The sequence below is a fragment of the Aythya fuligula genome, chromosome 3, assembly GCF_009819795.1.
Source record: "Aythya fuligula isolate bAytFul2 chromosome 3, bAytFul2.pri, whole genome shotgun sequence".
NCBI classification, from domain to species: Eukaryota; Metazoa; Chordata; class Aves; order Anseriformes; family Anatidae; genus Aythya; species Aythya fuligula.
In genome coordinates, this window is record NC_045561.1 from 27,439,373 (window position 1) to 27,466,678 (window position 27,306).

Genomic DNA, 27,306 nt, shown 5'->3' on the forward strand with positions numbered 1-27,306 from the left:
GCGGCCTTCCAGTACCTGAAGGCAGCCTGCAGGAAAGCTGGGGAGGGACTCTGTCAGGTAGTATAGGGATAGACAAGGGGGAATAGCTTTAAACTAAAAGAAGGTAGGTTTAGATTAGGTATGAAGAAGAAATTCTTCACTGTGAGGGTGGTGAGGCACTGGCACAGGTGCCCCATCCCTGGAGGTGCTCAAGGCCAGGCTGGATGGGGCTTTGGGCAACCTGGTCTAGTGGGAGGTGTCCCTGCCCATGGCAGGGGGGTGGAACTGGATGATCATTAAGGTCCCTTCCAACCCAAACCGTTCTGTGATTCTTTGATTTTCAGTTAACATGCACAAAAAGTGTATCTTTTGTCTGGTTTGTTTCTCCTGAATAACTGTAGCGTTCTTAATTTCAGAAAAAAAAATAGAATCCGATATACTTTCATTGTAAGTACACATAATGTAGCCTATTCACGTTTACCAATAAAAAGTATAATTTTACTTATCTATTCTATCTTCAGATGCTTAATAAACCTTTTCAGCATAATAGTCATAGCTCTCTGACATCTCATACAGCTAATTTCACTGTTGATTTGATTGAATAATTAGCAGAATAAATGAACAGGCAGCTTATCTGTAATTATTTAAATGCAATTGATAATTCATACTTGTTACAACTCTGGTGTACTTTAGAAGTCAGTTTACCTGTAATCTATTTTGGCCTTCTAGTATATCTAACATCTCAGGTGCATCAGGTAAAAACCTAACTCCTCAGATAAAACAGGTCACTGTTTCTAAACTGATAGTGTTGGTACAGTTTATCTAATTTTCCAATTAGCTTAGATTATGTAGATACAATCACTAGTTTCTGATTTATAACCTCAAGGGATTAAGAGGAACACAGAGAGGAAGCTGCCTGAAAAGGAAATGGTGCTGTTTCATAGTCCTGCCTGGTAGCTGTCACTTTTGAAAGCATTGCAAGGCACTGTTGGGAGTCAGCAAGAACAAATAATTGATCCTCTGCAGCACAGATGATTAGATAAACTTTGCTATTCAAAACGCCGCCTGAAATAACTTCATGTAAGAAGCAAAGTCAGATAACTTTTACACATGAGACCGAGCCTAATTTACCAAGAATTAATGTCTTCCTGAATAAATACGGTGGTGATGACATCAGGTATTATTTTCTCAGTCCTCCTTCAGAGTTTTTTTTTTTTTTTTTTTTTTTTTTTGTCATTATGTTGTTCAGTTGGTTTGTCTTGTATGTTTTTTTAAGGTAAAGAAAAATCAAATGCCTTTCTGAAATCGTACTTTGCGTTGGTGAAAGAAATCACACAAGGAATGCAATAGACGCAAAGTAAACAGGGAAAATGAAAGCAAATTCACACTTGCTTTTTTTGTTTTCCCATTAAAAATTATGTTCTAAAGCCATTCAGCCTAATTTGGTCTGAATTTAGAACAATCAGAAGAGTGAAGAATCTAAAAAATATACTGATTTAAGAGGCAACTGAAAAAAAATAAATCCTCTGCTAGCAGTTCTTACACAGCTAACTGTAAGAGAGAAAAGTATGTCCCTGCTTAGGAACTTTTCCTCACCATCAGTTGAGTCACAATGTAGGATTTTGGGGGATAATCCTTTCAAGATGTCAGAAGCAAGATAGAGCAAATGACTACTTGCAGAAGATCTGGATACTGGGGTTCATTTAGGAACCAATCAGATGACATTTTTCTAACTACTTGATTATTTTGCAAGCACACTCCTTTGCTCTCCACTCCATGCTACCTCCCTGCAGGGAGGTGGCTGCTGGCCTGGGATGGCAGCACAGAAAGTTGGGTCCATCCCTGCTGTGTGGTTGCTCACCATTGCTCATCTCGACCATCACCTTTCCCCTGGTCTCCATCTCCTCATAGCTCTTTGATCTCCAGGATCTTGCACCTCTTCTAGGAACTTTCCTCCAGCCAGGAACCTCACCTATTTTCAGGTCTACTTCTTCACTACTTTTTTTTTTTTTTTTCTTCCCTGAGAACATTTCTTCCCAGCACTCCTTCTTTTTCTGGCACACTAAGACTCACTTTTTTTCCTCAATCTAGGCAGTTTGTGTGCAGATGCACAACATGTGAGCAGACTCCCAGTTTGTGTTTCTGACTTCATCTCCAGTAACTGGAGGACTCTGGATGTGCCACTTCCATTTAGTCCAGGTGTTCATAACCAGCCCTGTAGACCACGTAGACCAGTTAAAGAGAGCAACCAGCAGGCATCTTCAGAGCTCAAAATTTGGACGCTAACTACCTCACACATATATCCATTTACATGTCACTTGCTAGCACTGACAATTTAAGCTATTTTCTAGACTACGACACAACAGTAGTCAATATTGGCTTGATTCCACTTCCAGCGAAGATAATCGGATTAATTTTTACTTGTTTCAATGATGTCCCATAATAGAATTTTCCAAGGGCTGATTATTGCACATAAACATATTTTTCTGAAATGGTTGAGCTAATCCACTACGGTTGTTTGCCCACTGGATTCAATTATTCATGTGTGAATAATAAAGCTTTTCCAAAAATGTTGTTAGCAATGAAGAGCTGCAGAAGTGTATTTTGGGCTGATTAGAGGTTCTGTTTGTACTACAAACCTCATGTTCCTTAAGAGAATTAAGGAGCAAAAAAGCATTTTCAAACTTCACTGAAACTATTTGAGGCGGTCATGAAGCAAATGAAACATAATTCTTTTTTTGTTAGTTCTTGCTCTTCATTAATATTATGGTTGATAATTTATTTTAGTTTATTTTAGTTGCATTAATAAGCTACCTGGTCAAGTAACTAGAGACTAGAATACAGCACCACATCGCCTTTGTTTTTACTAGTGTAAACCACAGGCAGCAGTTAATCAGTAGATGTATAGAATTTCAGGTAGCATTGAATGAATCCTTTCTCAATCAAACATTTTAGAATGCACGTGTGTATTTTGCTGACTAACAACAGATTTCAACAGGTCATTAACGTAAATATATACTAAAATACACTGCCCAACTCTAGCCCAACGATGCTGCCTGGCTTGTTCAATGGTCACAAAACATCTTAGGCAAGAGCCTGGGAACGTTGCGAAGATACTTCATCAATTGCGGCAACCACTGACTGAGTGTCAGTGAAAGCAGAAGGCAGAAGTTGTACAGAGGATCACCCAGATCTCTCAAATGAGATAAAAAGCTCAAAGTGAGATTGAAAATTTTACCTTTACCATTTCCCTCTGTTAGCACTCCCCTATATCACATTTTGCAGGGAAAATGGTACTACAAGCCTTCCTATAATTCTTTCAGGTTCACCAGCTTGATGAAAGACTTGTTTATACAGTTTTTGCACCATTTTATCAGTTTACAAAATTTACCAGAAAAAAAACTAGATCAGTGGAAAGATTATTTCACTGATGCAATTTTACACATTGTTACTATATCTAGGAAAGTGATACCTCTCTAGGAGAGCAGTAAAGATCATGGCTGCCCTGGTCCTAAGAAAACAAAGAAAAAAAATTATTAAGAACAAAAATCTGAAAGCCACTACTATAAAAGGAGACTGGTAAACTTTTAAGGAAACCATCACTATTAGTGTAGCAATTTATATCCCTGTCCAGAAACAACTCTTCAGAGCAGCAAAAATAAAATAAATAAAATAAAATAATCATGAAAGCAACTAAACAAAATTACATGTTCAGTAAGTGTTGATGCTGCAAAGCCAGAGCTTCAAACAGAAGAGGGAGAGGAAGGGTGTTTCTCACCCCTGGGTTCCCAGTTCTTATCCACCTTAACCTCCATGCTGCACCCCCAGCCTCTGACTCAGTCTCTTGACTGAAACTCATTTCTCAGGCCCAGCTCCCAGCCTCTTGTCCCTTGTCTGCTCAACAGCCCTCAGCTTTATTTTCCTGGCACATCATACCATTTCTCTCCTCCTAACTGATTTTGCAACTTTCTCAACACCTGTGTAGTCTCCATCTTCCCATTTCAACAAACCTGTCCTGCAATTTAACCTGCCTGGCTTCCTCCCTTAGCTAATTTCAGTTTTCCCTGGGATCATTGTTATTCAGCATCTTCCTTCCTTCCGACACCTCCCCAGCCTCATTATCTCTCCGTCACAGCCTCCTGCTGGTTCCTCATCCTCTCCACTAACTGTCTTTCATTCTTGCTAGTGTTTCTTTACAGTTTCAATACAAGCAACCATTTCCCTCTGGGTCCAGATCAGCCTCATTTACCACTCAACCTCCCATCCTCCTCTTTGTTGGACCAATCGACTCCCATTAGACTTCTGGGCCCAGATCCTGTAACACCTGTCTGAATTTCAGTGGTGCTCCGCAACTACCTGGGTCCCCTAGATGAGGTCCATCACCACACAAAAGCTCAAGGAATGAAATGTGACAGACAGAAAAGGACTTCCTTAAGAATTACTTTTACGTATGCATGAATTGCAAATTTTCAGTGGATTATGGTTGTATTTGGCATATATTGATAGGAACAGTTAAAAATGTATCCCTGACAAAATCTAGACCTATTCAAAGAAAAGATCAGAATAGCCCACTCTGAGTGAAAAAGCCTTACTTTTTAAAAACTCATTTTTCCAGGGAGGCTCTACAGTCATATTCACTTGCCTTCAGGGTTTAATTTCAGACAAAAGCAGATAGCTGGCATAGATCTCAGCCAAAATGATTAGTGTTTTGGAAAACTTGCAACCCACTTGAAACACAATTTTACATGGGAAATGCTGAGCAAATTTAGCAATAGACTGCACTATCAGTCCTGTCCATAATGTCAAAGCTCAGACTCTGGCAAATATTAAAATTTTGACAGCAAAGGCACAAGTATATATCTAACTATAAATGTTATTCCCTAGGTAATGTACACAACATATGAAAATCTCTCTTCCTAATGCAGAAAAACTACTTTTAGAGACAATATTAGCACTGTTTCTTGTCAGTGATGGCAAGTCAAGAAAATTGCAACAAAACACACTAAGCCACATAAGAGATTGATTTCTAGTGTCCAGCTTATAGATGCAGAGAATTCTCCACAAATATTATAAAAGCAAATCTGACACCTTTGTGCATATGAATCCTCATGCTGTTTTTTCAGAGAAGCTGTTAGAAGTTAAATTATTATTTCAGTTTAGACTCAGACGCCCAAGAAAATAATAATTTCTGAAAACTAGAATAGTTTCTGCTTCTTACAGTTCCATGTATATAAACCTGCAATAAACATCACCTTCTTCTATGCTAAAGGCAAGATTATTTATTGATGTTTAAGGTGTGCAGGACAGAGCAGTGAAAAAGTCTGTATATAACTAACTAGGTAAAGACACAAATAGCTGGAAAAAAAGTTTAATTTCTCAGGAATTATTTTTTCTTGGAGAAAGAAGTATGTTACATGCAGGTATGGTCACAAGTATCACATTAAAAGGGTTAGCTTCCAAATGTACCCCAAATATACACAAAAGGTTTTGCCTGCTCATCACATTGTATCTCTTGTTAGTCTTTACCTACACAGTTCTGAGTGTGAATATGCTCCTTTGTGTCAAGTCTGTAAATAAATATGGAAAAACAGTATTTTTATTCTCACTTAGTTTGTACACCTGGAAAAGAAAACATGAATCTGTAGAAAGAATAAACTAAATGTGCAGCCTACCACACAGAATCACTGAATGTTAGGGATTGGAAGGGACCTTGAAAGATCATCTAGTCCAATCCCCAACAGTTTATAATCCCCAATCAGTTTACAATCCCCACACAGTTTATAGTTGCACTGTGTGCCTGTTATTTTTTCCACAAATGCTTTCCCTTAGAACTAGACTGTCACTAATTAAAACTTGGTTACTAAATAAAGGTAGATTCTGCTAATATTCATTTATCAACACATACACTCAAACTAATTACCAGCTGCACAGCTTTTACATTCCAAACCAATGGCTGAGGTTTGCATCCTTTTTTTTTTTTTTTTTTTTTAAATTATATAGCAAGATGAACAAAAAGACCTGTAGAGCATTGTTCCAGCCTCATGCTAATAGAATTGGAGATGCATTTATGCATTTGCACAGGTTAGGCAAGCAAAACTAACAGCCACCTGCCTATATTTGTACAGTATCAAAAGCAAGCTCTGGAAATACTGTAAAAACCTGCTGCATCTTTAGCACAACTGCTGCACCAGTGGAATGGTGCTCCTATATGAATAATGCAGTGTACTGGCTTGAGCGCATGCAAAGGTTCAGGAGGAAGGAAGCTGTAAACATGCATGCAGAAAATACAGGGGGAGGTATGTGAAAAGATATGACAACCATATACAGCTAAATCTTAAGATTTTCATTGCATTTCAGGTATTATTAGATGTCAGTCTGAATGTGCTCAAACAATTTACACTTCAACTGAGCTGCTGAATAATGAGCCCCTGCTAGCTACAAGGTGACTGACTCACACTGGATAGCTTGTTTGAGTGAGAAGATAACTGCTTGCTTGATAGGCCGAAGAACCACGTCTTTCTAGAATAGCAGAGACCTACTTTATCCTGTGATTTGCTGTCAGGATCTAGCAAAACTGGCCCTGGTGGTTTGCTGATTCAGTAACCACCGTTCTGTTACTCTAAAAATCAGATGAGTTTTTAAAGAGACCATATGTGACTAATCAACAGCCCAGTCTGCCTTTTCACAGTCCCTTCCCTGTAGGTAAAGCCAGGATGCAACAGAAAATGTGTAGTGACAACTTGAGCAAGTTTTCTGCTGTTGTTGCAGAACTGCAGAAGCCCTACCCCACTACTGCAGGCAGTGCGAGTGCATGAGCCTGGACAGGCCTGGCTCTCCCTGCTCCTCTACTCCCCAGCTCCGCTCGGGACATACTCTTTAAGGGGGGCCTGACCCTCAGGTGCAGCTACACATTATCTGATAATGAAAACCCATGGGAGCTGTGTTTCCATGTGTTTCCCCAGTAAGGACTCAGCTCTTTGCATCATTAGGTCCTACGCGTGTGCCGAAGCATTTTCCTTCAGGAAAGTACTCAGAATAAAATGACAGGGTTCTGTGCTTGTTTTGCCTCTTACGTGAAAAGCCCAAGACAGATTATTATTTTAGGACTGCATATGAGATCTCTTTGACAGTTGCCCTGATTTATTAACCTATAACTCTGGGGCAAGGGAATTGGATACTTTTATCAGATGTCAACAAGGGCCAAGCATCTAATATCCTCAGGCTCTTCTGAAACCCCAATGTGCATCTCTCAACTAATTGAAAGCAGATTCTCTTTTACTGCAACTCGTGAGAGACATTTCTTTTTTTCTCTGTACAAATATTCCTCTGGGCTTCATTTTATCACCACATAAAATACATACCAGTAAATGACAGTAAGACAAAAAAAATCCAAATGCATACAAAAAATAAAATGATAAAATTAACAGTGAGGAATCACATTTGAAACACAAAATTAGCATCAAAGTTCAATGCAGGCATGCTACATAAGTTAAGATTTACTTCATCATGAGAAGACCAATCCTATAATGAAATCTTTAAAACTCCAACACAACACACACCTGCTTCTCCACAAAGTCATTACGAAGGACATTCAAAATTATTCATGAGTTTCTGACATTCTGCTCATATTTAGAAAGAATGTTTTTTTAATAGCAATTAATAACTACCAAACTAGGACTGCTCCCTTTACCTTACATTGTGCATTACAATTAATGAACTCTAAAAGTACAGGCTCCATGCCCTGAATAGACATGCCCTGAACAGTAGTCTCACGTGGTCATTTTTGCTCCATACCACTGACTATTACAGCCTTTAACAATCCTTAGACTGCTGGGGGAAGAAAAGATAAAAAGACAAATAAGCTGCATTATGGATTAATTACTTCTTCAAAATGGCATCAGACTGTAGAGAGTCCTCAGCACTGATGGTTGGTAAGAGTACATCCCTCAACTCTTGCTTATGACAGAATTAAAATACAGAATTTTAATAGGTACAATCTTCAATAGCCTTATGCTATTGACTTTCTGTGCCCATAAATCTATCCCTCCCCAGCTGTGGTGGGTATTTCAGGATATTATGTGCTATCCACTTGTAATTCCTTCTGAATTTTGCTTTTTCTCATTTAAATGGCAGACGAGACGGACTTGGTCATTCTCACAACACTATCAGGGAGTTTCTGTAGCAGTTTGTTTCCCAACACGTTTGCTCAAAATTACCATTATGTTTTTAAAATAAGAAAACCAGAACTTACAACCTTGAAACAACAAAATCATCAATGAAATCAATAAAGACAATAACTTTTTTTTTTTTTTTAAATAAAATTAATGCAAAGCATAATCGTTGAGAATAGGTATTTCAACAAAAAGAAATAACATTTATAGCAATACACTTGTGACAAAACAGAAGAGTCATCAAAACTCTGGCAGTTCCTCTGCCAGCAAACTATCAGGAAAAGAAAGCTCTACATCTCCACTTGTTGGCTTCAAAACAATACTTTTTTCCTTATTATATGCTCAAAGGGTATAGGAGCACTTTTTCAATTAAATTACCTGTCCCAGTGATCTCCAGTCTAGGCTGGCACTCCCAATGTACACATGTTGTTTATCAACAATCCAGAAAGATGACTGAAGGCGACCTTCATTATATGCTGACATGTTCATATACAGCACTTCAGCACCTAGAGATTTACAGACACAACAACAAAAAACACTGTTTAGAAGTACAGAAGTTACAGACATTAAAGAAAAGAAACTTCACATTTCAGGGTCTCAGCTATCAAAGCTACAAAGGGACATAATTAAACATATCATTAAGGCTTAAAGTCAATGATAGACAGTCTTACTGTCCCACTATTCCAGACCTTAATTAACATATATTCCAGAAAAACAGGTGTAGGGAACATCCCCATGTTTTATTCTCTTTGCTTATTTACCTCCCTTTTTAGAATCATGTAATTGCTATTTTTTCAAGCACTATATGCTCCTAAAACCATTTTTAAATGTCTATGCTGCAACTCTAACCTGCTACATATTATAATGACCTCTGAGGTATAAAACCCAACTATATGCCCAACCTGAAAAGCAAACTCTTTTCCCTTGCCCTGTGCAATGCTCTGAGCACAAAGCCTGCAGTGGTTTACCACATGGAACAGACGCCAATGAGAGGACTGTGGAAAATATTAAGGAGTGAGGAAAGAAACAGAGACCTGAAGTATGCTGAAGCTATGTTCAATTCTACTTATATGTGACTTTGAGCCTGCCACTTTGAATTGCATGGTTTTCTTAAGGATTAAAGTCTGCTGAAATCAAAGGACCTACTTTTAGGGGGAAAAGCTGTTGGCTCCATCACATGAGTAAAAATGTCTGAATCAGCCCCATCAGTATGTTTGCAGCACTAAGCACAGAATATATTTAATATTAGATGAGTTCATGGGATTTCTCACATCATTATTTTTCTTTCAGTGCTCCAGTGTTTGTAAGATTAGGTGATTAATCTGAATTAATTATTGCTGAAGGTAATTTAAAGTAACCCAATCTCTTTCTAGTTGTCACAGTAAGTGGGCAAGAGAAGTGACAGTAAAGCAGACTAGAGGGCAGCTATCTCCCATTAAACATTCATGTGATCATCAGTACCATGAATTCCCATAATGTCTGAATAGGAATCACAACTTTAGAATTACAGGATACTTCAGGAACTAAAATATTTTTTATTTAACCTCTTATTTCTGACCTTCTAAGAAATATTTGACTCTCAATTTTAAGCTGTAATTGCCAGTGATAAATATTTACTTTCATTATTATTATTATGAAAATTACAAATTTATCTTGAATGAATGATTCCAGAAGTTCAGACATCAGGAAAAAAAAAGATATAGTAAGGCACCAAACTTGCAACACAGGACTTTAAGTAAGAAACAGGTCACTACAGTTACATTTCATGCTACCTGGCTACATTTCCAATTTTTTTCCAGGTATCATCTAACCTTGGAAATGAAAGGCTGGAAACAAAGCATTACTCCTTTGAATGTGTTGCTGTTTTCAATCCATGCGTTAATGAGGAGAACTGTGCTAATTAATGAGATAATGTACGTGAACTGGTAAAGAAACGAGAAAACACTAGAGCAGGTGTTAAATGTTTATATGTAATATTGTTTTCCAATGAATAAACAAAAGCAACTCCTCCTACTAGCTGAGGAAAACTGTTCTGTAAGGCACTAAACTTCTAGCTGATTATCTGAAAACTGTGTTTAAAAATCAAGTTTAACATAGCAGTTTGCCTTGATCATAATTTCTTTCCATACATCCAATTTACAACATTAAACAGTATAAGAATTTAACACCCACAACACACCTACAGCAAATAGATTATAAATGAAGTGTTAGCATTTTCATATAGGAAAGGTAAAACTATCTGCACCAACAATGATCTTTCTTCTCATAACTGAGTGCCTAAAATAAAAACATTTAAAAATATTTTTGAAATATTCAATGCTGAATAAAAATGTTGATTGCCAAAGTTACAACAGGAAACTATTTTACCAACAATATTAACATTAAAAATAGCAGCCATCTTCAGTAACCTGACACAAAATTCTAGGTATAAGACCCCAGGGTTTGGGAGCAGTTTACATACTGACATAATTGGTAGGAGAGGACTATCACTCTAAAATATAATCTAGACTTCAATTACCAAAATACTGATTATAGCAGTGCAGGTGATACTGCTAGCATACACACCACTAAAAACAAAACGTGAAACCCAATTTCTTTTTCTTCTGGAAACAGCCAACTCATAAGGCTGAGGAAACAGTATCTCCAAGTTAATTAAAAAAAGAGAAGTCGTGTTGCAGGGAGCAGCTGCTGTATAGCCTATTAATGAGCCCTTAACTTTTGATGAAAGGAAACATGCATCAGTATTGATAATTGCCTCTGTTCTAGAAGCTCTTGAGATGTTTTGTTAAAATAGGCTTATCAGGCCTTCAACACAATCCATCATCCCTAGCGTGGTCCAGTTCCCATGAGGAAATTAAATTGGAGTGATCAATATGTGAAGCCATAACAGAACTCTTTATCATGCTGCAGCCTCAATTACACAAAGCTGGGGGTCTAGTGAGTTCAACCAGAAGGCACAATTTGTAGCTTTGATTGCTAATGTAGATGCCAGACTCTTAGAAAATAAGTCCAACAATTTTGGTTCACTGAACATTAAAGTGCAGGATAAGAGCTTAGAGAAAACCAGTGCTGTCACTCAAAACTTGACTGGATTTGCCTGTCCCATCAAATTGTGCACTGTAAAGGCTGGGCCAGAGTGCTCGTTTCTCACAGGAAGAAAGTATACTGCAGGGATCAAAGCGTGCTCGAAGTGACAGACATTTATCTGAGTACTTCTTCTTCTAGGCAGAGAGGTTTGCATCCTCTAACAGGCTGGGGCACACAGCAGGATCCTGGCCTTGCGAGCCTGGGCCTTCTCAGGCCATGGGCGGGTGGGTGGGTGGGGGAACAGAGCCCCTGAGGGGTGCCAGGCTGCTGCTTGGCCTCTTGGTCTACCACACAAGGGGGGAGAAATAATACAGAAGGCAACAGGAGTACTTCAAAAAGACTGACCTTTCATTCATTTCCCAAAGGAATCCCAAAGCAGAAGCACAGCACAAGAAAATGTGATTTACCATTTCTAGCCTTGCAAAGTGCTGTTTGGTCTAGCTGCCTGCTGCCAGGTAGCTTGATAACACTAACAATGTTATCAAGGCCACAGGGCAGGCTTGACTTCTAAACAGGAGCTTAAGGCCAGGACTTTTTCTGAATACTTGAGTCCAAACACTCTAAGCTGTTAGCGGGAGTCTTTAATCAGGGGCTTACTGTGCAGATGCTCTGTTAGGGAAAAACCTTGTGTCATGCAGAAGCACATCTTGGTGCAGCTGTGTTGCAGCATATGCTAGCTGTGGAGTTTACTATTGCTGTGGCAAGGTCACCAGGCAGCTACACAAACTGGGAGACCTGCCCAGGAGGCTGCAGCAGGCCAGGGCTCACAGGGTTGCCTCTGCGCCTCCAGCGACTCATCTATGAGGCCGACTGCAGGAGGTGCAGCCTCTGGTCCCACATCCGTGTGCACCCTGGAATAGTACCAGCTTGTCCTGGTACAGAGGCAATGTCACTGAGCCGAATCACCTCACTGGTGGATACAGTAAAACTTTTTTTTGTAAAGAAGACTGAGAAAGAGCAACTGCTTAGGCTGCTATTATCACAGCTGCCTCAAAAGCAAACATGCAAATTTCAGCAGCACCAGTTCCAGGCTAAACTTGCAGTGGAGTTAGCAAACATAACGCCCAAGGAACAGAAGCTTCCTTTGCTTGTATCACGGCTAAAATTGGCCTTCTGTCTTCACAACACTCTTACTCTCACTTTAAGTGTTTTTAAAACTAGACAAAGAAAAATGGGGAGGGGGAAGGATTTAAGGACTGAGATGAGAACAAGGCACAGGTATCTGGGAAGCTGCAGCAACAGTGAGGGGTGATTCACAACAGGCAGAGCGGTGATGAGAGGACTGAGAGCCCTGACTGCATCAGCCCTGACAGGAGGGAGCTGCACTGCAGTGGACAGGCAGTGGAGAGAGATGCACAGCCTGAAAGCACGTGCTGGGACAGCAGAGCCCCAGGAGAACGGGTTGTGGAGTCAGGCTGGACGCAACTGCCCCCTGCTAGACACAGGAGAGTTGTAAAGGTGGAGGAGATAAACAGGGGCTTTTTAGTGCTTCTCCTTCCCCATCTTGGGAAAACAGGGCCTGTTATGTGCAGGTCACGGGAGCACAGCAGGGAAGGGGGAGCTGCACAGAGCTGTTGGTAGGCAGGGGATGTGGGGAGATTGCAGAGGGTTCCCAAAGGAGGAGGGAGAGCAAGATGCAAGGAAGCTCTAGTACACAAAATGAGTATGGTCAGTGAAAGCAATGCTGTTTATGGCTCTCTTGTATACATATTTGCAGTTTGTACCTGCCAAATGCCCCTGCAACACATCCAATCCCCTGCTCATCCTCCAGCCACCGTTCCCCACATCACATCATCACCAAACTGGCCACAGTAAAAACAGCTGCTCTCCTCGGCTTACCCCATTCTTGCTGTCCCTTCACTCATCACCATATGTCTATCCTTTGGTCGTGGCACTATTTTTTTTTTCCTCTCCTAGTTCTGTGTTTCCCAAGCAAACACTCCAAGTAATATGACCTTTAAAAAGGAATCTGAGAACCTGAGCCATGGCCTATTTGTTTCACCCTGCTGCTGACAGTCTCTTGGCACACAACTATACACACTTTGATCTATACATTTTGGACAGTGGCCTCAAGCTGAAGTCAAGAGCAGGCTTACCTTGTCCAGACCGTGAACCCTAGAGCTCACAAGAGCACACACACTCAGGCACCTCACACAGCCTCTCTGGGAGGCTACCACGTGGGTGGGAGGCAGCATGTGCTGCACTTACTGTGGTGCCATGCAGCAGCTCCACTCCTGCAGATATGCTGAGTGTTCAGAGCAGCATAGATGCAGGTAATATTTGTATTGCCAAAATAGCACAATATCATGTGCTAACTCAAAGATCAACAAAAGATCCTTTATTATCCCTAAATCCCAAACTTATAAAAAATAAAATAAAAATTGCTAAGAAATATGAATGCGAGTACACACACATATATGGATGTATATATTTTCAAAGCGAACACCTCGTTCCTTACATTTTGCAGTAGATGCTTCCATTTTACTTATTTGCCTTCAGCTACAAAACTTACTACAACATACACTTACAATTAAAAATAAGTTTCATTTTACTGAGACAGAAATCCAGAGTTTTTCAAACCCTGTCAAGTGGCAGAGTACCTGCCCCATGCTGGGCAGACCCAAGTGACCGAGGGAGAGGATCATCTCCCCAGGAACTTTTATGCTTTTTTCTTAGCTGATTGCAGAAAGTCTGGAGTTGTTCCAAAAGCTCCATTAGCGTGACCTGCCAGCACTCGGAGGAGGACAAGTACAAAAGCAGAGGAATGCACAACTTGACAACACAGTTATTTTTACTATGTCTCTGAATGATTAAAAGGCAAACTAGAATATTTACTATTTCTTGCTCTTTATGGAATATTGGATTTAAAATGCAATTTAAAAGTCTGCCTGGCCCCAGAAGGATTAATGATTCAGACTTTGAAGAGAAAATACTCAAAGACTTTTAGGGAAATCTCTGATGGTAATACCTTAACTGCAAATTGGCTGTTTTGCTTACACTCTTCCCCCATTCCTCATCTTCCCCCCCCACTCCCTCCTCTTCACAGGACTGATCTTACCACTCTGGGTGTTATTCATTCACCGTATTATTTGTACTCTGTGTGCTGTTTATCACCTCAATTTCATACTAATAAAAAAGAAAAAACATAAATACTTTAACAACTCTGTATGCAACTGCCACATACAAAAATGAAATCGTAGGTACTCAAAGAAACTGTGTTCTCTTACAAGATCAATCAATACCCAAAGAGCCTTTTTAATAGAACTAGTGTCCATACCACCTTGAGCTTATATTGCCTGCCCTAAAGCATAGCACTCAAACTGCATGCTGGACAAAAACGCCTTCCTTCAGTATGAAATTCCCACTCACTCCCAACATACAGCCAGCCATACTCTATGTGCACATGCAGCTTCTCAAAACAGTACGAGGCCCCAAAGCTAATGCTGTCTGTAGTAAGATGAGGCTGTTTCTGATGGAGCCATGTTCATGAAAAATTACTGGGTTGTTACTGCCTTCCCTTACATCATCTGTGGTCACCGATACAAAGACAGTTTTGAGGAAATCAGTGAACAGGAGAGGGATCTCTGGCTGCAGCTCCGTGCATCCCTCTGGGCCATTGCTGGAGAGATGCAGGTGCCTGCAGCAGCCTCTGGAGTTGAACTGGATGGGCTGACAGGCTCAGGGCTGTGGCGTGGATGGTTTGAGGGAAACATGCAGAAAGCACTCTGCTCCCTGCACTCTGCCACTGCTCAGCTCTGCTGGCATGCTCCCTCGCCAGCTCACGTGTCTGAGCCTGGCTGTGCTTGGAGGAAAGACTGCTCGGGGAGCACTTCCCTGAGCAGACGGGCTGCAGCCAGGGATCTCCCTGTGGAGTTGCGGGTGTGGGAAGAGAGAGGTCTCCGTCACTGCCCACTGACTTCCCAGCCTCCTCTCCTCAGGCACTGAGCCAGCTCCTTGCCTGGTTCCCTTCTCTCCCCAGCAGACCATAACACACCATCAGGCTCTGGCCAGTGTGACTGGGGACAGCAAACATCCTCCACAATCACCAGTGGTTTTTGCTTTCTTTTTCACCCATTTAGTGCATTAAAATCATTTCTGTGAACAAGCACAGCCCCAGAAACTGCTCTATTCACCCAGCTGGGGAAGCCAAGAGCTGAACACAGGGACAGGAGCGAGCAGGAAGGAGGAGAAATAGGGACAAATGGAGCATTTCAAAACCCAGCTCCCTGTTTGAAAATAGAGTGTTTTACAGAACTACAACTGTCATGGTTACAGTTTTTTTTTTTTTTTTTTTTTTAATTAGCAATAATATTGGCATAAACAGATCTCATGTTCAGTGATTCTTCTTCCATCCACCACCTCCTCCTCCTGGGTAGCTTTTTGGGCACCCAAGGAATGACCCTGATCAGAGACAGACCCAGGTCAAAAAATTATGGTGACACAACTGAAGGCACAGCACAAGTATGAGTGGCTTGTGGTTGGGTGCAATGAGATGCAGGAACTGCTTAGGCCAGTGCTGCCATTTAAAGGTACGTCCACATAATCTCAGCCTCAGTTCCTCTCAAAATCAGGCCTCTGAAAAATTCAAGGTGCCAAATCCTAGTATGTGTTTGCCTTTCATCTCACATAACCATTTGCATCATGCAAACAAAGGAGATATGAGGGCAGTAATGGCATTTGCTTGCAATGCTGTTTCCCACGTGCTTACACCAGGGTTTTGCAGTGAGAGAGAAGATCCAGAAAAGACCCACCAGGGGATCTGCATGTGTGCAGTTTGATCATGGTATGCAGGACGGCAAATCCTTGAGAACAAAGCAAAGGTCAGAATTAATTTCTTTCAATTTCTTGTTTAACTTCAATGACATCTTGGGAGCTAGTTAGTTCCCAAGGCAACATATATCCAAACACTGGCTTCCAGGATTTCAAATGTCGGCCTTTGGTGCTAGTCCACGTAATCAAAATACCAATTTCTCAGCTAAGTACCCTGCTGTAGACAGAGTTCAGCATCAGAGCATTACAGCTCTCACCCATGTGAATGCATTTTGCACTGACTGCTGTGCCCTTTCGATTTACTCAGCAGAAAATCCAACAAATAACCAAAATGCTTCCTGCCCCATGTCACAGAAGAGAGGTAAGAGATGCCTGACAACATTTCTTTGTAAAACCTACTCATAGCAACTAAACACAATTTCTGATTCACTGAACACTGAAGGTCCATCTTAATACAGGGTGGGCAAACCATGTCAAATATGACAGGGAAATACAAGGTCTCCTCTTCACCTGCAGAGCAGATACAGGACAGGCATGCTCCACTCAAGCTTCCCCACAGATAGCAAGTAGCTCAGCTGATTAATCACATACATGCACGTTTAACCAAGCTATGCACTGAATTTTGGACTGCAAAAATGGAAAGAACTCATAGGACACTAGACCTCTGGTCCTTCCAAAGACAGAAATCCAGTTTCCAGTGAACACTCACGTCTTTCTCATTCCGTAAGTCCATAAAGCCTGAGATTTCATAAGGAAAAACCACAAAACACAGTGAAGCCCTATAACACATTAACAAAACAGTATTTAGAAACAGGAATTGAAGCCTGAAGTACCTTACTGCAATGCAGGCTATATCACCACACTAATTTTAAAAGTAAAATAACCTTCTTAGCACCATGTAAAACACTATTATTAATTTGCTTTTATTATCATTTGCACTAGAATAGTTCTTTCTTCTCCCTTTTTTTTTCTTAAATCCTGTGGTGTATGCTTTATTTTTAGGTAAGATTTTTAGTTGTTAATTTAGAATTTTACATACTATATTTTCCACCAGAAAGCATCTATTCTACTCTTAATTAAGGCACATACATGTTACAACCATGCCTTTGGAAGGCACAGGCTGCCACCCAAGATATTTTTGATATGCAGCTACCCCCACAAAATGCTAGCAGCTGACAGTACAATTCATTGCATGGAATAAGTCAGGAAAGCTGACGTGCTTTAACTCTGCAATTTCCCACCTGAACTTGCTGTCCTGAAGCCAGTGATTTCTGTACTGTATATGTTAGAGAAAGCCTTACTGGATGGGACAAAGTTTAGGACTCTTATTTTAAGCTATTTGTAAAAGGAAAAGAAAAAAAAATCTTAATGCAAAAGAAGCATCTTCTAAAGATCCGAACAGCTTTTCCTTGCCCTCTAATAATTGTATTGGACGTATATTCATGCCTTTGTTGAGGGGCTTTGCTGCATGGTGCAGCAAGCATGAGAGACATTCTTACATTTTGCACAGATGTGACACTGACATCAGAATCACTATTTTTCAGATTTTTACTTCTTTTAGAGCTGTTTAAGGTATTTCATATCAATAATAGATTTTTAAATAAAACTTCGAATAGTAAGAGAACTGATGATCAGTTCAATTCTTTTCCCTTAGCAGAACTCGGCACTCTTCTAGAAAAATAGTAACTTAAATAGCATTTTCTGAATGTAAATCTGTTTTGTGAGTCTGATGATTCAGTAAAGTCTGGAAGACAACAAGTATACAACAAAGTTTGACAGAATACATACATAATTTTAATTTCCATCTTTTTTTTTTTTTTTTTTTTTCTCTCCATTATTGGAGAGCAGGCTGTTCATTTACTAGATGAAGCTATAAATGTGATTGCTTTACAGATTGGGAAAAGTAATTTTCTTACTTAGCCGATTCAGGCGACAAAGCACATTACCACTTAAAGGAAGACTATTACACTATCAGTAAAGGCATTACTAAAGTTGGATTGTGCCTTTTTCTCTTTGCCTAATTATAATTGCATAAGTTTTTGTTATAAAAGAAAGTTATTTTAAATACAATAAAGAGATTAGTAAACTCACACACTACTCCCCTCCACTTTCAAAGACTTTTTACTTGGATTAGCATTATGAAGAACTAGATTGATTCATACACTTCCTAGATAAAATATCCTAGAACGAAGGAACATCTGGAACATTTTTTTCATCTTAACACATGAAGAATGAGAATCACAGCCCTCTATGAATGAATATTTTAGGGTTAAATCCCTTAAAAAATTGCAGCAACTATTTTTCTCTGACTTTATCAACATCATTTCATTCTGACATTTATATACTCTAAATCCTTCAGTATCAGCATCAGTCATTTTTAAATGTTGACTAGTAACAACAACACTTGTGCAATTGCTGCCAAGGTGTGGTCCTCAGACATCTGCAGTTCTGCTTTGGCTTCTGTCGGTCTCCTTCCCGCAAAGGAGAAATCCCAGTTCCAGAAGGTGAGAAAGTGTGCTGCAGGGCTGGCAAGAAGGTAAGGGAGGACAGACTGTGCCTCCTCAGAGGGCAGTATTATTTGGTCCTAGCCCACTGTTTTTTACTTTTTACAATATCTTCATAATAGAATTGTCTTCCTGCACCTGCATTAACAGGTCTGAACAGCTCTGGAATATTATTTCCAGACTACAAAAAGCCAGAACAGGCTGACCTGGCCAGGGTTGTACACGGAAAGCAGAGGCACAGCCAGAACCAATCAACCTGGGTCTGCCAGTGGCACAGTCATTTCCTTCTACTAGTTCTCACTTCTCCCACAGGATCTTTCCCCAACTCTTTCCTTTGATTCTGTCCTATTACCCTGCCAAGTCAGCCTTTGACTTTTCCTTTTTTTTTTTTTTTTTTTTTTTTTTTTCCCAGATCATTCCTATTTCAATTCCAATTATTTTTCTCTGCTTTCATCTACTTTGTCACAAGCCCACCAAGAACATGCCTGGCCTTCTACCAGCATTCTTTTCTGATGTTTTCCTAAATTAATTACTCACTTTTCTGTTTCTGCCCTCCTCTTTAATCTGATTCATTCCTCATAGATCTACCTGTTATTTCATTTCCCCCACTACTTTCCCCCAGCGTCATTCTTCCTCCCTCTCAATCCCTCTCTCCCACTTCAGGCTCAGTTTATCATTTCACTCTTGCCATTGCCTACTAATTTGCTGTTTTATTTATCACATACATTCATTCAGATATTCATACACTCCCCCACTCTCCAGTTAGTTGAGAAACATTTTTTTCTCTAACTACATATGCAGCATGATATATTTTCCAAGCCTTAAAAAAAAAAAAAAAAAGGGAATGAAAATAATATTTTTCTTGGAGTTTTAAGGGTATTCACAGTTTTGGGTGCTTATTTTATTTTGCATGTCCTGCAGGTATTAACTCTTGATATACAACCCAAAGGTATGCAAAGAGGATTGCTTACAGTTTAGGGCTCTGGGAGGTGTTTATTATTATTATTATTATTATTATTATTATTATTATTATTATTATTATTATTTATTTCCTATTCCAAACAACAACTGAACCCGGGTCTAAGGTTCTTAATAAAACAAGGCACTTCTGTAGTCTCTTCTTTTATAGAAGTATATGCAGAATAGACACTGCAGCTCTGCTGGAACTGACTGAAGTGACTCATGCTTGATTTACTATATGGCAGCTCTGGCCATCTTATTGGATGCATTTGTGAAGGCTTCAGCATTCTGTTTTGGTTACACAGATGCTTCATACATTAAAATGGAGAAATTTTAGAGACAAATTGACATTCCCTAGTGCCACAAGCAGAAAAATCCACACAATGAACTGAGGAAAACTAAAAAGCATGTATGGAAACAATGCTTTGTCTGTGGGGAAATACACAGGGGATACAAATCAATAGCTTGTCAGTTAGCAGCTTTTTAACACAGATTGACTTTCCACCAAACCACCTATTTAAAATGTAGAAAGCAAAATAAAAGGAAGCCACAACTCCATACATTCTATGCTATTAGTTGAGCAAAGGACACGTGCAATGTACTGTCAATATTTAAGTGACAGCACACTGAAATCACAGAGGAGTTTGGTGTCCTGCAGGATTAGATCAGAAGTATCATCTTATTTCTTCATGGTAAACATCTGCAACTGTCTGTGAAGGACAGAAGTAAAGATCCTATTATATTATTCAACTAACAGAGCACCAGGCCTGTAGGACTTTCCTTACACTGGGGTCCCTATGAAAGTGGGGCCAGAAGGCAGCACGTACACCTCTAGTCCCAACAATCACATCGATGCCAATCCCGTCAAGGCACTCACTCTAAAAGGCAGGTGAAAGCACTGCCATCACTTCAGAGGCCCATCTGAAGTAGCTAGCTGGACACCCTGCCAGGGAAGCCTGAGGGATGACAGTATAAAGAAAAGACAGAAGAGGAAATCAAGTAGATTTGGACTATAAAATGTGTGTAAAATGGAAATGTTAAAGACTTGAAGGTGACCATGAAGCACAGGAGATGGTTCTGCTAGGGAGGGCCTTAGAATAAAGCAGACTGCTGCTGTAGAACCTCTCTCATGTGGTACAAAAGGCAAAATGGAGCAAATAAGGCTAGGTTTTATGAGAAGGAAAAAAAAATAAAATACATAGTCTCATATTTTAAGTGCCTTAAAACTACCCAGAATGTTTGGATCCCACAGCTGATGTTCCACAAAGCTGTTCTGTATGAGAGAAGTCAGGGCAGGGCAGGCACAAATCTCAATTTCTGAGGACTTAATTTGAGTCCCTGGGGTCTGTCTAGTCTTATTCACAATGACATTGATGTGCACTAAGTGCTACGCGATGATAAATACTCTGGAAAAGAAAATAACAGATTGTGTCACAAATTGGCATCAAAATAAGTGGACATCTTGGCACTTGTCTCTGTGTCATTTCTTCATGTGTAAAATGGGAACTAAGCTATTCCTCCACTTTCTGTGAGAATGATGAACATCTATTCTTGAATATTCATGAAGCACTCTTATTTCAGCGTTAACATCACAAGAAAGAAAAAGGAAATAAAATTGTCTGCAGATTAGGTCTTGACGAGTGCTCATTAAGCAAAAGATGAGACTACACAATGAAAATGAGAGCAAAATAAAATACTATACGAATATTTACATGAGCATAAGTACCTCTGCACGATGAATTTTACAGAGTTCAGTGGGAAGAAGTGTGTCACATTCACCTAAATTCTGCATCATAGTGCAAATAGTTTAATGGCACAAAAGGTCAGGATACAGAGGATATATTTTACATACCATAAGTGACTGTTTTGTGTTCATATTAGAGAATGCACCAACTGAGTAGCAACTCCTGATTTATTCTGAGGAATGCATAGTATTCATTCAAGCTGCAACTACCAAAAAGCCTCTGTAAGGATGACTACACTAAAACTCAATGTTTTTGTAAGGCTGCACCCCTTAAGCCCCTTCTGGTAATACTTATTTTCAGAAAGATGATCTTCATAACATAAGAATGTACACTAAGAGGAAATCAACAACCAAAGAGAGAAATCTTTACCGGCTTCCTGGCAATACTTAAAAACATTTTAATAGAGACTCAGTTGTAAATGTATTATTACCAAAACCCACCTCTCCCAAGAGATGACGTAAGTACAGTTTGAAACCAGGCTAAAGAAGAATATTAGGAAATGGCATCCTTCAATAAGTAGATCTGAGTCCAAGAGAGCAAAATAAAATAAAATAACATAACGTAACATTATATAACACAGCATAATGTAAATAAAAAGGGGAGGGGAAAGAAAATAAACTCTTGTAAGTTAAATAAAACAAGTTAAAAAGATTGTGAAGAACAGCAGATACTGAAGCTGCAGAATACATTGGTGCTTGTGTGTATTGTTTTGTAGATGATAAAAACATGTACAGATTCAAAAGTGATTGTTGAAAATCAAACACCACAACAAATTGCTAAATTCCATTACAAGGGAGTTCCTAATCTACAAATTGCTGAAAGAGTATACAGGGTAATGGAAATATCATACTCCAATTGCTTTTGTTATGCTTTTTTTTTTTTTTTTTTTTTTTTGTAAGCGTGTGGTTCTTATGACTCCAGCAAGACAGAAGACAGACCTTCAGTCTGCTGCCATTGTCTGATGGCTGAAAACAGTTGCTTTGTGACCGTTTGCTTACAAAGTCTCATTTTTGAAAGCCTGTCGTTGCAATCTTAATAATACCCTGTTGATATAACTTTGAAGCTTAGTATAGATATAATATACTCCTATAACTTTACTGGTATTTTTCCCATCACTTTACTCATACATAGCTACTTTGATTAAAATCACCAGAAAGCGGGACCTGTTTTGTTTTGAGTCATAGAAGTGACTATCAATTTCTGCAGTACATAAGTACTTATATTTGCACACTATATTTAGTTAATATTCTGCCTGAAGGACAGAAAAGATGCTGAATGCACTCTGTTCTCAAGTTCAAGCCTTAGAGACAATCACTCTATAAGGGTGTGCAACGAGAGATGGAAATGATGAAGAGTAATGCAGAGATATTCTGGGAAGTTTTCTTCCAGATGAACTACTCTAGATCAAGCTTAATGTAATTTAATTCCCAACCATTAGGCTGTGTAAAAATTCATAAAATACCACAGTGCAGTAGAAGCCTAAGATTAATGTAAAAAATACTGCAGAATATTACTAGAAAGATCAGTAGTAGTATAATAGTGGCAACTTCTTGTTACAGAGATAAATCTTATTAACTAATGCTGTGTAATACAGAAGGATTTGGTCACATGGGTTTGCTTCATGGTACAACCTTACTGTATGCAGCAACCAAAAATTAGTAGCATGAGTAGCTTTTCCAGACTGTTTATCAAAGGAAAACTAAATAGTGCAAAATCAGCTTGGTTTGGTCATTTATTATTGCTCTTATATACTTCTGATGACTTCTGGTATAACTCTGAATAGTACTTTAATTGCAGGTTCAAAGCAGAAGTGTTGTATGGATAAAGCTAAGCTGCAAAGAAGTGAAAAGAACTTAAAAACACATACACATCTTCAGAGATCCAAGTGTCAGTGTCATGCCACTTCAGACTGGGCTCTTTCCAGAGCTGACCACATTCGTAGTTGCATTATAGTCTAGATGACATCAAAAACTTGAATGAGGTAAGAGACCAAAAGCTCATCATCACTGGGAAAGCTGAAGAGTGCTCATGAACAGTAGCAATCAGAAACACAGCTAATCATACCAGTGATTGTAGCAATTGACTAAGACAGTTCTAGGAAGTCAGTCAGGCTTCAAGTGGATAAGAAACATATGTGAACTATATGAATAGACAAAAGAGAACTCATCAATAATAAATTAACCGCCTTTCTTTGAACCCCCTATAAAAATACCATTGGTTTTCAGCTCTTTTCAGGATGAGACAGTGTTAGTGCTTTTTCAGCCATGAGAAATCATGGGGTACCAATGTTTCTGCAAAGGGAGCACAGCTACCTAACAAATGTTTTCTGAGCTCAAGCAGTCCTGGAAGTTCTTACTATTTCCTCCAGTAACAGTAGGTAAGTACTTGCATGCTACCCATATGTTGTAAAAATGTCATAAATAATTTCTGCTAATACCATCCGTTATTGGCTCCTCTGTACTAAAAAGTAAAAGTGACTCAAACCAACTACTGCCATGCAAAAAGAATCCCTTCCAGCATGCAAACTATCAAACAAGATTTGGAATTATTCCCTGTGGGGTGGACCTGCTGTGTTGGACCTGAGTAGTTAGTACTAGACAAAAGCAATTTGGCTGTTCACAAGAGGGCTGGATTACCAACGCTAGTAGCTACTCTGGAATTTACAAAATACGAGCGCACCCATTTCTGCTAAATCTGTGAATACATATGCATAAGTAACAGACCCAAATGCAAAGGAATTTGCAAACTGCAAAATATGTACCAAAATACTGATCAACTGTGAAAGACTTTTTCAATTAAAATTTTCCAAGCCAAAGAAATATATTATTTCTACTAAACACCTAGCATTTTAAAAGTGCTTTAAAGTACATCTAATCTTAATTCATCAAGTTAGATATAGTATTATTATAGTATTATTAACTATGGTTCTTTTAAACAATGGCTACAGTAATTGGAAAGCAAATGACTGGTATTATATAACCCAAAAGTACACATTACCAATGGGAGGATGCTATCTCTGGGAACACAACAATTCCTCTCAGCAAAGGCATACATTTCTAAGGGAAGTCTACTGACACAGTTGCTGTAGACCTTAGAATTAGAATTTGTCACTTGCATGTTTGGATCCTGTGGGCAAAAAGAGCTTTTGGCTTAAAAGTGAACCTTTTTCCTCCTCTCCCTCTTTCTAAAACAAGCCAGCACAACCCAAGACCCTAGTTGCTTCCAGAATTTAAATTAAAACATTTTTTTTTTCTCTATTTTTTTATGCATGTGACAGCCTCATACTGCTAATTTTCTAATGCTAGAGAATTTTGTAAGGCAGATCATGCCTAAGCCTTCTTAAAGTGGGTGGGTTTCAGACTCATAAGAGAAAACAAACTCTTTCACATCACAATCTATTATGGTCCCTGTTTTCAGGATATTTGTATGTCCAACGGAAGTTTTATTTGCAGAATAGGCACTGTTTTCCACAGAACTGTAATAAAAACTGGAGTAAACACCTTACTTTTTTGAGGTAAAAGACATTTAAACTGAGTAGTTGGCAATGTCAATGGAAACTGTGCCATTTATCTCAACACTTCATTCAGAACTGCACAGAAGGACTCATTCTCCAATCAAGCTTCAAAATACTGTCCTACAATCAGAAGCTTAAAATAACTATTTCACAAATAAGGGTGAGATTTTCCTTCAAAAAAATATCAGTGGGCAGCAGAAGGAGCAGAAGCAGAGCAAGGACTGGAAGGCCAGTTTCTTCCATTTCAAATAAATGTTTGACTACTACAGAGTCATGTTTAAATGGAGACAGAAATTAGAAGAATTTCTTCAAACTGTTAGAGCTCATATAGGAGGGATCCATGGAGCTCATGTACAAAATACCCTCTACATTTTCCAAACCTTCATTATCATAAACCCTATTTTATGAGGTTAAAGATCTTCAATACTAGCTTACACAATCTTATTTCTGTCAGGTGTCTGGTAAGGTAGGTAACTCTCCTTCAAGCTGAAAATTTGGAAACCTTCAGAAGGAGAAGGATTTTGAACATATTCTTCCAGGATTCAGGCAAATGTTCTATGTCAAAAACATTCGGTTTGCCTACATGTGATTCTAAGATGTAATAAAAATTTTACCCACCCTCTTTTTTCAATCATGATTTATAAGGTTGGACATGGCTTGGCTTACCTTACATTGCAGGATCTAGCTCCCCAGCTGAAACAAATGAGAAATATTTCTTATGAGTCCTCATGGGATTTAGGCATAAAACCAACGTTGAACATTTCCTTCCTATCAAGACTTCAGTGGACATGTGCACATTTAGCAACATAAACTGAGGCAAAGGAGTTTAGGTGCTGAAACAGAAAGACATTTACCACCACCAACCCAAAACAAACAAAAAAACAGCTAAACAGGAGTTTCTGCATGTTAGTGTTGCCTAGACATAAGACAGATACTTGAATGCTTGAATTTCCAATGTGAAACTGAACCATCATTCTTTAACGTTACAAAACTCAGATCAAATTACTTGTTTCCTTCAGGAGAACTAACCCCTGGTCCTTTCAAAGGATCCTGCTTACTAGTCCCTGAAAAATCAAAGACAAAATGAGTCTATTTTTGGTTCTAACTTTTGAAAGAATGGTAACTTATCTCCAACACCCTTCCTTGCAGTCTTAAAGAACCTGGTCTGGGAAAAACTGACAAAGAAAGCAGTGGAGCTACAACTCCATTCAGTGCCTCATAACCATCAACTGAACTTCAGCTCTTAACAACACTCATTACACTCCTATGGAGAATGCATCTGTCAGCTGATAATTTTATCGTACGTTGTACAGCTGGCCATCTGGGCAAGCAGAAATCTCTTCAAGACCCAAATTCAGGATACCAGCATCCCACTGTACGAATGGAGTGTATTTTCCTTTTAGTCTTCGCAATGTTTTTTATGTTTACTCCCAGCATTATTTTCAGATGAACATGAATTAAATTCTTATTTAAATACGCGTGCTTGGGTTATAGTTTCTATAATAATTTGGAAAGATTAAAAACACACTTTAAACCAATCTGGACCTCTCCAATGCACCAGAGATGAATACTCATAAGGCCATTCCACACAGAGGGCTGTTTACTTTCGTCTTAAAATTTCACATGATTTCTCTTTCATAATCTGCTTAAAATCCACTGTCCACTTATTTTGAACACTTTCTCTAATACTGAAACCAAATATTCGGGGCTGATAAAATTATTCAGTTAATTTCATCACAGTTTACCCTACCATCCACTTTCACAAAACCCCAGCCTGCTTACAGGAGCACATCAGGAGGTGGCAACCTCTCTAACTCCTATAGATTTTATTTTCAAAAGAAAAACTTTAGTTTCTCCCAAATTATTTTTTTCCCAATTTAAAGCTGGACTAGAATATTTTAGAGGTCTTTTCCAACCTGACTCATTCTATGACTCTGAAATGGAGGACTCTACATTCCTAAGGCGTGCAATACACAAAGGGTTTAGGTTAAAAAAAGTGCTTAACTGACAGCTTGTTTCAAAAAAGAAACTGGGCTGATGTTCTCCACATGTTCATCACATTCTCCACCTCTTCTACAACATAACACAATTTTTTCAGTCTTTCTATATAATATAAAAATATGAAGTCTTCTTCCCATACCCCCACAACTAGACACAGAGAAAGTAAAAGTGTTTGTGGCTGAAGGTAGAGAACTCATGTCCCACAAGCCTGACAGCTCTCAAACTACTCTGGACCTTTAGTATGCCAACAGAAGCAGACAGAATACAGCTTTAAACACATTTCATCTGATATATATCATATTCACTATTGCTGTCCATTGTGAAACAATTTCATTAAAACAAAAGTAAAGGAAAAAACCCAGCTAAACAAAAATCCCTAGATAAACTGGTGGATTAAGCCTATCAAAACCAGGCCATGCTTCCATTGCCAATCCCAGCCACATGTTCCCTATCTCTGTGTTGTACCCGTCATTTATGCCCATGAGATCATAGACTGAGTAATGCAGAAATCTAATGCAAATAAAATTAAGCCAGCCAACAAAACAAAGCAGTTTGTAGCCAAACCTGAACTGTTT

At 39.1% G+C, this 27,306-nt stretch overlaps 1 protein-coding gene across 7 annotated transcripts in view; it reads right to left on the reverse strand.

Annotated features, from left to right (window-relative positions):
• PLD5 (phospholipase D family member 5) overlaps positions 1-27,306 on the reverse strand; it is a 207,920-nt gene that overhangs the window by 33,578 nt on the left and 147,036 nt on the right. For all 7 annotated transcript variants that reach the window (XM_032184710.1, XM_032184709.1, XM_032184711.1 and 4 more), the window contains one exon: positions 8,529-8,656. In XM_032184710.1, the coding sequence (XP_032040601.1) occupies positions 8,529-8,656 (128 nt within the window). The remainder of the gene's footprint in view (positions 1-8,528; positions 8,657-27,306) is intronic.